Raw genomic sequence first — 13668 nt, 5'->3', positions numbered from 1 at the left:
CAGGTAATCTAAGGATTGCTTGTTATATTTGTAGACTGTGCCTTATAGTTTATGTGAATAAGTTGAAGTAATAGTTTTTAATGGTTTTGTTGTAGTAGTATATAGTTAACTAATTGATTGACTGGGCCTGACTCTATAAGGGATGGAGGCAGCCGCTGGGCTCCTATGTCCCTCCACAGCACGCTGCCCTGACAATAATTTCCTCAATTGGAGAGGGGAGTACAAAATCATGTATACCCAGGCTACATACAAAAACCTGGTGCAGGAAGCAAAGAATAGAAATGTGGGTCCTAATGTAACTGGGGGTCCCATGTATGCAAAGCCACCGTGTACCTCTTGAGGAGTGGAAAGTTTTGTGACGTGAAGCAACAGGACCTCTTGAGTAGCAGGAGGTACATATATATTTGTTGCCACGTTCCCATCTGCCTATATCAAATTGGTTAAGTAGTAAGTACCAACTGGGAGTGGTGAGCTTCTACATGGTGACAACTACTTCCAAGCATTGACAGACATTTCCAGGTACTTGGGAGAGCTCTCCTGTCAGCGTGCCAAGGCTGCAGATCTGGGGACAGCCTTGCACAGGTTTCTAGAAAGTATCTTTTGACACTCTGCAGTTTTGCAGCCATTGCAAGTTTCACACACCCAAAAACATCACTGCACTGAGTAAACCCAATTCAAGGAAAGTTCCTTAGAAGCAGGGGTGTGTCTTCCTCTACCTGTTCCCCTTTCTCTGCCTCATTTTTATCTCTGCATAGTGGCATATGGGTACCATAGCTTCTGGTACTACTGCTAAAATCCTTGCAGAAGTTGCTCAGTAATATGGTGGCTAGCTTGCAAAGCTGAATGTAACTGATAGCAACTAGCAAGTACATCCGTAAAAGCAACTGAAGATTCATAATGAGGATTCTTCCATGCTTGCCTGTAGTGGTTTGAGAATGGTGCCACTAGACAAACAGCAATGGATAGTGACATAGTGAGTAGGGAATCTTGAGAATATGAGTTTGTCCCAGAAATTCCATTATTTTCAGCTGGCTTCTGCTATTTATCCTACAGGGCCCAGCAGTAGTGAGACAAAGGAATATAAGATACCTGTCTACACTGCTGAGCTTTAATATGGACAAAACCCTTGTTTTAGGGATTCAGATTAGCATAAGAGGCAGCTGACTGTGTGGACATGACAGCAGCACACTATCTAATGCAGCAGCTACCATATCCCAAATCAGTGTGAACTAGACTCCCTCTAGAAAGGAATCTTGAGAAGTTAAAAAAAGAAAGGGTGTAATAGTAAAAGCATGATGGTAAGCCACTCCTGTATTATTTTATATTGCCTTCAGGCTCCTTGGTACATAACTCAAACTGTTCTTAAACTCAAGTTTCCCTACCTGGGAAGAAGTCTGATAGGCACAACAAAACTCAATGGCAAGAAGCCATTAAAACTAGGCAAACTGAAATGACAATAAGGGGTGCATTTTTAACAATGAAGGTAACTCTTGAAACATTTTTTAAAATTAATTGCTTGAACTCTTTAAATCAAGAGCCACCCATATGATCAGAGACTTACATGGCAAGCCATACAAGGAAAGACTGAGGGACTTGGGTCTCTTCAGTCTAAAAAAGAGCAGGCTGAGAGAGTATTTGGTAGTAGCTTACCACTGTATCAGGGGAATACATCAAGAGCTCAAGGAACAACTGTTCACCAGGGCACCCTGGGGGAAAACCAGGAGCAATGGCCACAAACTCCTGGAAGACCATTTCAGGCTTAATACTAGGAAAAACTTCTTCACAGTTAGGTGTCCAGACTGTGGAATAAGCTCCCTTCAGAGGTGGTGCAATCACCTTCCCTGGAAATCTTCAAGAGGAGACTGGATGGTCATCTTGCTGGAGTCACCTGCCCCCAGTAGTCTTTCCTGCCTAGTGCAGGGGGATGGACCCAATGTTCTTGTGAGGTCCCTTCCAGCCCCTTACAATCTATGAATCTATAGGAGCTGATGCCTATCTAAATGCTATGCTATTGTCAAAAACTGTGATGTGCAAGAAGTCAGACTAGATCATCATATTAATAATGGTCCTTTCCAGTCTCAGCATTTAAGAATCTCTGAGTTCTTTGTACCAATCTATGAGTTTGTGTTCATTACATATCACCTTTCAGTCAGGATATGGGATTGATTTTTAGCCTGGAGGTTGAAGTTGAAATTTAACTCTATTTCTTTTGTGTATGCTTACTCTGAGCTTTATTGATGCCATGAATGCCATGGGCCCTCAGAGGCTGGGGGAGTGTGGCGAGTTCCCGCCAGCAGCAGCAGCACTGTTGGCAGCAAGCTGTGAGCTCCTGCATGTGGTTGCAGTACTGTCAGCGGTGAGGTGGCGAGTACTGACCGGCGGTCAGCAATCTCCCACAGACGCCACCAGCCGCAGCCAGTGGCGATTGGGGACCGCCCGCAGACGCCATCAGCGGTGTCAGTGGCAAGGGGGGGTGGCGAGCAGCGACTGCCTTCAGGAGCTACAGGCAGTGTTGGCAGTGCTTTTTACAAGGGGTGCACGTGCACCCGCATGCACTCTCTATGCATCGCCAATGATTGATACTAAGGGGGAAATCCTGGAAGAATGTCCATACCTCAATGAACCCAGGATATCTCTGTATACTGGTGTATGTGCAATTTCCTTAATGATTCTTTTTCATTTTTTGTTTCCCATTCCATGTATAAAAGAGTTGTATAAAATATTACCCATTGCCTGCCTTTAGGCCCTTTCTACATGTTACAGGTATTGCACAATTAACAGGCTAATTGTGCAATTACCTTAAGACCAGCTACATGTGCAAAGTAGCTATCATGGTATAAGAAGCTCCAAACAGCTATAAAGTTAAACCTTGAAAATGTGTACTTACTTCATAGCTGGTTGCTATCGAGATTTAATTTACATGTGAGCAGGGTCTTCACAGCTCTAGGGGTGCACCCTGCCCAGATGGGGCTGGGAGTCCTGCAACTGAGGGGACTCTGGGCCCAGCAGCTGCTGACTGGGGGTCCCACAGCTGTGTCTGAAACTCCGGGGCCTGGGAGATTGCAGCTGCCATGATCTCCCAGGCTCAGGGATGCATAAAACCCCAGGCCCTGGGGGATTGCGATTCTGTGATCTCCCAGGCTCATGGGTATGTGAAACCCACTGAGGGGTTCTCAACTGAGGGCCTTCCAGCTGTGGGAGTTTGCTTCTTGTCAGTTCAGGGGAGTCTGATCAGGCTCCTCCCTGCACCTGCAATAAGATGTGATGGGATCTAATGTGTGATCCCACAATCACACTTCCTGCCATGCACATTTGACAATTTTGTGGATTGCACATTAGATCCCATTGCACATTTACCTGCTTGTGTACAGGGGGCTTTTAGGTTATCAAACTCATCTGGCCCTGAAGGACTGAAATAGCCAGAGCAAGTGGTTCATATGGCATGTGGGTCATCTCCAAGACCTAGGGGCAAATGTAGGGGCTGGATGATAGGACTCTTTGAGCCATATCTGGCCAAGGGGCTGTATTTTGCTTTAGAGTAGTTCTGTTTTCAGCCTCATGTTACAGTGATGCTAGGCCCAGTCAAGATGTGTTTAGTGAAAGTCTGGGAGATGAAGAAGGATAGTGGTTTAAGTCATGTTTGTATGACCAGGTCCTGGTAGATTATGGTGGGGTGAATTGTGGTACCAGGTATTGCTGAAGGGTTGCCCAACAGGCCATTACAAAAGCGGCAGCCAGCTGCACTCAATATAGTGCCTCACCATATCTCATGCTTTCTTTTGTCATGTCCTTAGTGATGTGTGCTGGGTGAGGAAATGGTGCAGTTGAGGGATTTGGCATATTCAGGGCAATCCTCCAGTGGTCAGAACTGCACTTTCTAGTCTTGTGGTGCTGTGTAGGAGGCAAGCTCTTATATCACATACACACACATGCACACACAAAATGAAAAGGTATGACCACTCTTTTGTGGCAAGCTGGTATCACAAAAAAACAACGAGGGTTTAAAGAGCTACCACCCTTCACAGACATTCTCTGATCCTGTTCCTGCCGCACTGTGTTGACAACTGTTCTCAAGAAACTGCTAGTGGGGGTCAATGGCTTTGCTTGAAACAGCTGGTTGGCCTCTTGGTCACCATAGCAACATCTGTTTAAGTGAAGCTGGCAATTCCTCTAGTCTGAGAACTCATTTAATAAAACAAATAGTTGGGAGGGGGGAAGTCACAGAGAGGGAGAGGTTTGGCAGGGCAATTATTTTTGGCTTTGTATGTGGTTGTGTGTTTGTGTGAGGTTGTGCGTATATATGTGCTTACATATTCATTTATGGGAGAAGAATAGTCCCTCTCTTCTGGCCAAAGCATGTTGATTGGGTCAGACACACAGCAAATCCATTTTATGTTCTCTGATTCAGCAGACCTGCTGCAACCATGACAATGAGCTTAAAAAAAAAAGGAAAATAAACTTTTTCATTTGTTAGCTTTTTCAGGATCAAATGGGACATAGACAGTGAATTACTGTAGGCAAGCTGGGGTCACACCAGGTATCTGTTGCAGTCTGAGTCATCAGGCCAAGGGTTGGGGCAGTGTCATGGTCAGGGCAGAAGGTAGATCAGAGCTGGGAGATCCAAATAAGGTGGACAGGGACCATGGCGAGGCTGGGGTCAGGCAGAAGAAAGGCAGAGTCTAAGAAGCACACATGAGTGTTGTTGGGACAAGTCCCTCTGTCAGGAGCTTGTAGTTCCTATAGGTTCCTCTGGTCACCTGCATCAGTGTCCTCATGAGAGGGACCAGGCTGAGCTGGGGCTGACATATGACCAGCTACCTGATGGAGTTGAGGACTTAGCCTCTGCCCGCCAGCTAAGTTACTCTAGGTTTGAATCCCTGTGGTCACAGTTTCATAGTTTGTAGGGCTGGAAGGGACCTGAACAGATCATAAAGTCCAACCCCCTGCCGTAGCAGGAAAGAGTACTGGGGTCAAACGACCCCAGGAAGGTGTTCATCTAGCCTCCTCTTAACGACCCCTAGGGTAGGAGCCAGCACTTCTCTTGGAAGTTGGTTCCAGATCCTAGCTGCCCTGACAGTGAAGTAGCACCTCCTGATGTCTAGCCTGAATCTACCCTCTGCCAGCTCGTGACCGTTATTCCTTGTCACTCCTGGGAGTGCTCGGGGGAACAGGGACTCCCCCAATGCCTGCTGGCCCCCCCTGACTAGTTTGTAAATGGCCACTAGATCCCCCCTCAGCCTTCTCTTGTGGAGGCTGAACAGGTTCAGGTCCCTTAGCCTTTCCTCGTAGGGCCTGTGCTGCTGACCCCTGATCATGCGGGTGGCCCTCCTCTGGACCCTCTCTATGTTGTCCACATCCCTCCTGAAGTGCGGTGCCCAGAACTGGATGCAGTACTCCAACTGCAGCCTGACCAGTGTCGCATAGAGGGGGAGGATCACCTCCTTGGACCTGCTCGAGATGCATCTGTGGATGCATGACAAGGTGCGGTTGGCCTTCCTGACCGCGTCCCCACACTGTCGGCCCACGTTCATTTTGGCGTCAATAATGACTCCAAGAACCTTTTCTGCCTTTGCACTGATGAGAAGGGAGTTCTCCAGCCTGTAGGTATGCTGCTGGTTCCTCCTCCCCAGGTGCAGCACCTTGCACTTGTCAGTGTTGAAACCCATCCTGTTCTCATCTGTCCACCCCTGTAACCTGTCTAGGTCTGATTGCAGCCTATTCTTCCCTTCTAGCATGCCCACTTCCCCCCACATCTTAGTGTTGTCTGCAAATTTGAACAGGGTGCTTTTTACCCCCTTGTCCAAGTTGCTGATGAAGATGTTGAACAGTGCAGGCCCGAGGACTGTGCCCTGTGTAACCCCACTGCCCACATCCCTCCAGGTCGAAAATGACCCGTCCATCACCCGTCCTCCAGCCACTTAGCTACCCATTTGACTGCGTAGGTGTCAACACCACAGTCCCCTAGATTTTTAATGAGAATGGGGTGAGAGACAGTGTCGAACGCCTTCCTAAAGTCCAGAAAGGCTACATCCACTGCTACCCCTGCGTCTAAGGATTTTGTGACCTGGTCATAGAAGGCCACCAGGTTGGTCTGACAGGATCTGCCTCTAATGAACCCATGTTGGTTGCCAGTAAGCATAATCTCCCCTGCTGGCCCCTCATGGACATGAACTAAGATAATTCTCTCAAAAAGCTTCCCCAGGATCGAGGTAAGACTGACTGGCCTATAGTTTCCTGGGTCCTCCTTCCTCCCTTTTTTGAAAATGGGAGCCACATTGGCCCTTTTCCAGTCATCTGGCACCACACCAGAGCACCATGTGTGCTCGTAAAGCCGTGCCAGGGGTCCCGCAATGACCTCTGCTAATTCCCTCAGCACTCTGGGGTAGAGATCGTTAGGACCAGCTGATTTAAATATGTCCAGTCTCTCTCCAAAAGCTCCCTGACTAGGTCCTCACTGACCCTAGGTCTGGGTGCGCCTCCCCTGGGGCCTACAGAGGTCGTGGTGGGGGGGGCATGATCTGGTCCCTGCTCAGGAAAATGGAGGCAAAGAAACTGTTAAATAGGTTAGCTTTGTTGTCTGGTGTGACGACCAGATTTCCTAGCGTGTTTGCAGAGGCTCCACGTTACCCGGTACCTTCTTCTAGTCCTAACAAGCTTGTACAAATGCCTACAAAGAGGGTGGGTAAGAATTGCCAAGCACCCCTCCCACCATGTAGAAAACACTACTTGAAAACCTTAGCATGACTGTCATCTGGGGGTGTGCTTTACTTACCTTAATTAATCAAGCCTCATACCATGTCTGGGAGGTCTGCCAGGAACATAGACACCTGGTTTGATTCTGGATGGACCATCAATGTTATTATTGCAAAAAAGTGTATTTTGAATTCTCAATCACTGTTTTTTAGAGGCTGGCCCCTAATATCAGGTAAGAACGCGTGTCTTTATGTTTGGTGATGTGAGATGGTACTCAATGGTATGTATTTGAAATGTGTTTCATTACCAACTTCCAATCCTACAAACATATGGAGCTATCCTCTTCTCAGTGGTAGCAGATGACAGAACAAGGAGCAATGGTCTCAAGTTGCAGCAAGGGAGGTTCAGGCTGGATGTTAGGAAAAACTGTCACACTAGGAGGGTGGTGAAACTCTGGAATGGGTTACACAGAGAGGTGGTGGAATCTCCATCCTTGGAGGTTTTTAAGGCTCAGCTCGACAAAGCCCTGGCTGGAATGATCTTGTTGAGAATGGTCCTGCTTTGAGCAGGGGATTGGATTAAATGACCTCCTGAGGTCTCTTCCAACCCTAATTTTTTATGATTCTATATCTATATGCCATTGGAAAAGTAGAGGTTCAAGATTTCCAGCTGTTCATGACCTTTCCTCTATGGCACTTCCAGTGCTGACTGGAACTGGCAAGAAGAACATCCATGTAACAAGGAGAAATATTGAATGATAAAGGGAATATTATGTGCTTTTTCTAATCTTGCAAAATGTTAGTATTTGAATTCAGTTGATGGTTTGGGCAGTTTTGGGGGCAGATCTTAGTTTATGTAAAAATGACTTTGCTAATCCCTCTTCTAGACACTCGGCTTTCCAACACCTGTTCATCTTTACTCCTGCTGTTGTGTAGCACATTCCTTTTGTCTCTTGATGAGAACGATCTGCCCAGCACAAGTTGAAAGTAACTAGACCATTTCTATTCCCACAAATGTTGTTAATAGTTTCAGATTTGTGCCCAGGATGGGTCATTTGGATGAATGAAGTTTATATAATTTTCACTTAACTGAACTTGCTGCATATTGTAAACATCAATATTAATATTTCTAACACTTAAATGTACGTGTACTGGCTTCCTTGATGGATGAGTAAAAGTTGCTGGTTGGTTGAATTCAGCAGCTCTCCTTAGGCTGTTTTGAAGGGAGTAATTAACCTGTGAGGGAAGGGAGGACAGTAGGACCTTAAAACAACCTAAAAAGCTGATATTCCCCCAAGGTACTTCCGGAGTTCTGAGAGAGGAGCAGCAAAAGAGTGGGGTATGGCTTCTTACCCTTAATCTCTGCAGAAGCCACCTTTAGAATTGATAAAGAACAAGTAAAAAGACTCTCAAGCCATTTGGCCCCCACTAAGTTCTAGTAGGCTACCTTATCCATCCCCTGAGTAGCAGATTATTGCTAAAGCATCCTCTCATGATAGGTGTTTCTCTTATCATTTGAATCCATGCAGATCCTGGCTCCAGGCTTGCATATCTTTTGAATTCAGAGATGATGAACATGGCAACACGTCTTAGTGAAGCATCAGAATTCCAGGGAGGATGTGTGAAAGGTGCTTTGTTCTCATTGTGGTAATGCTGTTGGGAGCTGCATTGTGATCAGGCTTATGAAGGTGTCCAGTCTTATAAAGATTCTCATATTCTGGAAAGTCTTCAATTGCTGCGTAAACCAGTCCCCCAGTAGGACTTCTCAGGAGATAGGTTTTCAGGATGCATATTAACACAGCCTCAATCTTGAAGAAGCTCTTGTCAGAGATGAGGAAAGGCTTGGGAACCTCTCAGCCACTAACATTGCCACTGTCCCCCAGTGCTAAATTTTTGGATTGTGTGGGGAGCCCCATGGGCTGGATGACATGGTCCCTTGGCTGGATCAGGCCAGCCCACCGGGGTGGTCTGTGCCTGGACCTGATGTATGGTATTTGACCTGATGCGAGGCCCTGTGCCAGGTATGGCCCATGGACTGACTGTGCCTCACTCATCCAGCCCATGTGCCAGAAAGATCAAACACCACTGTCTGGGCCATCCTTAAGGAAAATGGTGCCCTGGGCAAACTTGTATTTTGGTGCCCTTTCCACACCCCCTCACCCCAAGTCATCAGTGCTGCTGCAGGCAGAGACAGGCAGGCAATGGCACAAGGTGCCGTCCAGCAGGGAGGTGGAGTGGCATGGTACACCAGACAGGTAGGTGGGGAGGCACCACTACTGCTGTTCAGGACCAAGGTGAGTGGACTGGAGCAGGTGCCACCCTGCCTACATATGCCCAGCCCAGGTCCTCCTGAGCAGCGGCTGGAGGCAGGGGGCTAGCTGGGCCGGGCACTGTTCCTCCTGCCTGGGGTTGAGGATCAGGTTGTGGGGGGGGCAGGGCCAGGGGAGAGCTGTGAGTACAGGTTGCTCATGTGTGTTTGACACCCCTCAGACCACAGCACCCTGGGCAGTCACCCACGTTGCCCACTCATAAGTCCATCTCTGACTACCATTCTAGGTGAAGGCACAAGCCAGATCTCCTATTCCAGTGGGTTTGCTACTATTTTGGATCCACTCCTGTTCCTACTGAAGTCAGTGGAATTTCAGATTTCCTATTTATTTCCCTAGAAGTTTTGAGTGTGCAGAGAATCCATGGCCAGGCTTTTAATGATTCTTAAGGGATGAAAAGATACTGGCAAGAGGGTGAAAGATTAGAAATGCTCTTGGCTGCAAATGTTCCAGGTGTGTGTGTGTGTGTGTGTGTATGTGTGTGTGTGTGTATATATATATGTGTGTATATATATATATATATATATATATACACGTGAGATTTAAAAAGTAACACTAAGATCCATGATCTCTAGATGAATTAGTTGTAACCATTTATTTTTACAGTAATTGGCTCTGAAAGAGCTGCTGCCTGCCAGTCTGATTGCAATGTTCTCATATCTCTAGTGAGAGAGAATTAAAGTAGCTGTTACTTTTCCAAGACTTGAATTTAGAGACATTGACTGACTGCAAGACAGTCTAACACGTTGAGGCCTGGAACTTCAACCATATTTTTGGTTGTGTGGGTATAAGTTTCATCAAGCTTAATATGAATGGAAACTTAAAAATAAGAAAAGAATTTCAAAAATCTTTGCAGCTAACAGAGCATTCCCTACCAGCACCGTATTAGTGCTTGAAAACCAGGAACTGAAACTGACCATATAAATAATGAATGTTTGTCTGAATCCTACTAAGCTCTTAAAATCACTTATAGCTTGTGGGAATGCAGACATATCAGGAGTGTGAAAAGACAGGTTCAGCTGTCCCCAAGTATATTAGAATTGACTAATTCAGCATTGTCTACAACTTTACTATGTCCCTCTTTTGTTTTATTCTTCACCTCTCCAAACTAAATAGTATGAAGCTTAATTTCTTCTCAATCCTCTAAGAATTTTTGTTTCCCATCTCTGACCCTCTTCTGTATCTGCTTCATCCTTTGGGAGACTTGTTTGACAAACCTTAGCATACTATTCAAGGTGAGACTATGTCAGTGATTTGTATGATGGTGTTATAATACTTGCGGTGTTTTCTATTTTGTTCTTAATATACTCTAATATACTTGCTATCTTTTCCATCTCTGCATATTGAACGCACCTTCACTGAGCTGTCCACAGTGACACTCAGATACTTAACCTGAGAGGTCAGAGTTAATTTAGAATCCATCAGTGTGCATGAGTAGTTCAATTTGTTTCCTCTAATGTTCATTACCTTGTACTTGTCTACACTGAATTTCATTTGCTGTCATGTTCCCCAATCCACTTACTCTGTCCTGATCTCTCCAAACTAGAGCTTTGCCTCTCTGTGAAGTAGAAAGAAATTTGACCCCCCTCCCCTCCCTTAAATCTTTGGCTTTTTCCAGAATCTGCACAGACTTTACATGAACTGTCTTTATGTGCATGTCTGAAATGACTTCCTACAAGCCAATCTACCCCCCTCTAGCACACTCTGAGTCTTGTCTCTGCTCTAGGTGACAAGAGCTCCTCAAGGAGAGAAGAGTAGCAGGAGGGGTTTTGATGAAAAGGCTTACCTATCCTCAAAACTGTTGAAGGCTGGAGAAGACCCTTACCGTCAACATGCTTTCAACCAGCTGGAGAGTGACAAGCTCAGTAGTGATCGGCCTATTCGGGACACGAGGCATTACAGGTACTGCACCACCCTTGTTTAGAATCAGGGCCACTTTGTTGTGTTGAGGATCCTATAACTAGTGACATCCCCGTGTTGCCATGTGCCATGTCAGTGAGCAGTAGTGTCCTTATGGTTGGCAGAACCTGCCCTTCACCTGGCTTTCTGTTTCTTCAACAGAGAGTTGGAGGTCTCAAATGAACACCAGCAGACAGGTGTAACTAGGAATTTTGTGCTATGGGCAGAGATGTCCGATAGCAGACGTGGGGAGAGGGGGTGTGGTGGGGGTAGGGTGCAGAGTACCAGAGTCTTATGGCACACAAGCTGCTACACCGGTTGCTGACATGGCATGGGCTGCTACTGCTATGGAGCAGACTTCCCAGGGTGGAGGGGCCATCCTTCTTGCCTGCCCTCTAAATCACCCACCCCTAGTTAAACTACTGCACACAGGGCACATCTACATGAAATATATATTGTGCAGTTAATTAGCTGTATCAGTTGTGCAGTTGTCTAATTAGCAACCATATGTCACACGAATACACATGTGCCCCTATTAGGCCAGAGTAGATTAATTAGCTCCACAGCAGGATAGTACTTGTATTTACTCCGCAACAATGCATGTGTAGATGCTTGACATGGCTGGCTGGGGCACAAGGGTGCTTCAGTGTGAGGGCTGCCTGCTGGCTAGCCCCATACTGAAACACCCTCATGCCCTATCCAGCCCCTCTGCAACACATTGAACCAAGGGGAGCAGCCCTGGGCTTGCAGGCTGACCTGCTGTGCCCCTTGCCAGCTAAGGCTTCTCTGATCAAGCTCAGTATGCTACACTCCTGGGTGCATGTGCAGATGCAGTGCCCGGGAACAATAAGCCCTGGAGTTTATTCATGTGCATCAATAGTATGTGTAGACGCGCTCACAAACTCCAAGTCAGCCACTCTTCACCTCCCTGATCGCTGTGCCAGCCCCCTTTAGCCAGACTTATGGTACCATCTTGTTTCAGTTTCAGTTCCTGCCAACTATTTTCATCTAGACACTAACAGCACAGCATGTTTCACATTTGACATTAAAAAAAATGGAGAGCTTGATGTCAACCATACGCTGCTGATATTTGAACCTGTGCTGCTGCATGATTCCCACCGCTGACTGAAGCCCTATAGCTTCAGGGGTCAGAAGGACATCTGCTCCTCTCTTCTTGCTTCAGAAACAAAAGCAGAGCTCAGGCACAGCTGAGCCTGTGGCCCATTATTTTCCAATCACTTGGGAATCCCTTGGACATAAGATACTAATATTATTCAACCCAGTACAAAGAAAGGCCTGACCTTTCCAGAGGCCTTTTTTCTTCTCCTTTGTGATGCTGAAATCTGGGGGCTTCAGAGAAAACAGACAGATCTCTACACTTTCCCACATCTTTCCATCTTAATATTTTTAAAAAGCTCCACCTGAGTTATTTTAGAGTGATAATATATATAGTATGTCTCCTGCCTGGTCCGAAGTATTCCACTTTGTCTTGATCAAAGTTTCTTTATATTCCTGAAAATTGCTGTAATATGCCACTGTCATAGTAATAAAATGCTGTAATGAAAAAATAGTCATTGCTTAGAATAGTCATAAAACAACAGCATTGAATGGGCTGATAAAAAGTAGTAACAGTTTAGTAATAATCATAAAACAATAGTAATAAGTGCTGAAATGAAAATGACAGAGATAAGTCATGGGAAGAAGTGAATCATTTTTCATAGCTCCTGCTGAAAGTTTAGTCTAAACCAGTGGTTTCCAACCTTTTTTCATTTGTGGAGCTCTGGAAATTTTGAATGGAAGTGCAGGTATTCCTTTGAATTATAAGTGTGGGTATTCACATACTTTTGATTGATCATAGTCATCTTTTGTGGACCCCTTAGACATAGTTTGTAGACCTCCAGGGGTCCATGCACCACATGCTAAAAACCACTGGTCTAAATGTGACCCCAATTGTCCAGAAAATGATAGGCCCCAATCCTGGGGCTTGGAGTCTGATCAGGACATGTGGCCAATATAGGCCAATCCACACTCACCTTCTCAGGAACGTGAGGTGAGGCGGGAGTTTGAAGGAACATATCAGCCCCAATCTGTCACTTCCAAAGTTCTCAGGAGTCTGGGATCCAAGATTCATAGACGAATGCTTGTTGTTGGAGTGAGCTGCAGTCTGTCACAATTTTACTGAGGCAGGGGAAAGCCTTTCAGGGAGGTGGTGGAGCTCTGGCTTGGTGACTTTATGAAATCTTGTTGCACTAGTATGCAGGAGGAAGACCTCTGGGAAAGCAGCCAATTGCTACTAATGCAGCTTATTGCTACTAGACCAGAAGTAACTGGGAATGCTGTGGCTGTAATATGCTCCATCCCTGGAAAGAAGGGGTAGCTTTTAGGCCTGTGAGAAGCAGCTAGTATTCGCATCAGATTCAGCCGATTCAGGGGACAGTGATTTGATTCGGTGATTTGAATCACTGTCCCAAATTGATTCAGCCAAATCTGATTAGGAGATCTGGCTGCTGCTGAATCAGCTGAACCTCCAAATCAAACAGGCCCCATCCCCTGCCCTCTCTTCCAGTCCTGTCAATGGCTGCTTCGCCCAGCCACAGCGTCCTGGCACTTTAAAAAAAGAAAAAAGCTCCCACTCACTGGCTCCTGCCAGGCAGCGGGGGATCCCCACTCCCCCATGCTGCATGGGGGGCTCTGCCATGAGCCTCCTGATCCCTGCCCACTCTCCCAGCCCCCTCCCCCATTGGCTGCCC

The 13668-nt window shown here is 46.3% G+C and overlaps 1 protein-coding gene across 1 annotated transcript in view; it reads left to right on the top strand.

The window, feature by feature from the left end:
• Window positions 1-13668, top strand: part of GALNT16 (polypeptide N-acetylgalactosaminyltransferase 16) — a 141429-nt gene that overhangs the window by 72227 nt on the left and 55534 nt on the right. Inside the window, exon 2 of the mRNA XM_025205982.1 lies at window positions 10746-10921. Coding sequence (XP_025061767.1) covers window positions 10746-10921 — 176 coding nt within the window. The remainder of the gene's footprint in view (window positions 1-10745; window positions 10922-13668) is intronic.

This window comes from Alligator sinensis, unplaced genomic scaffold (assembly GCF_000455745.1).
Source record: "Alligator sinensis unplaced genomic scaffold, ASM45574v1 scaffold768_3, whole genome shotgun sequence".
Lineage (NCBI taxonomy): Eukaryota > Metazoa > Chordata > Crocodylia > Alligatoridae > Alligator > Alligator sinensis.
The sequence above is the reverse complement of the archived record's forward strand: the minus strand, read 5'-3'. Positions and strand labels throughout refer to the sequence as shown.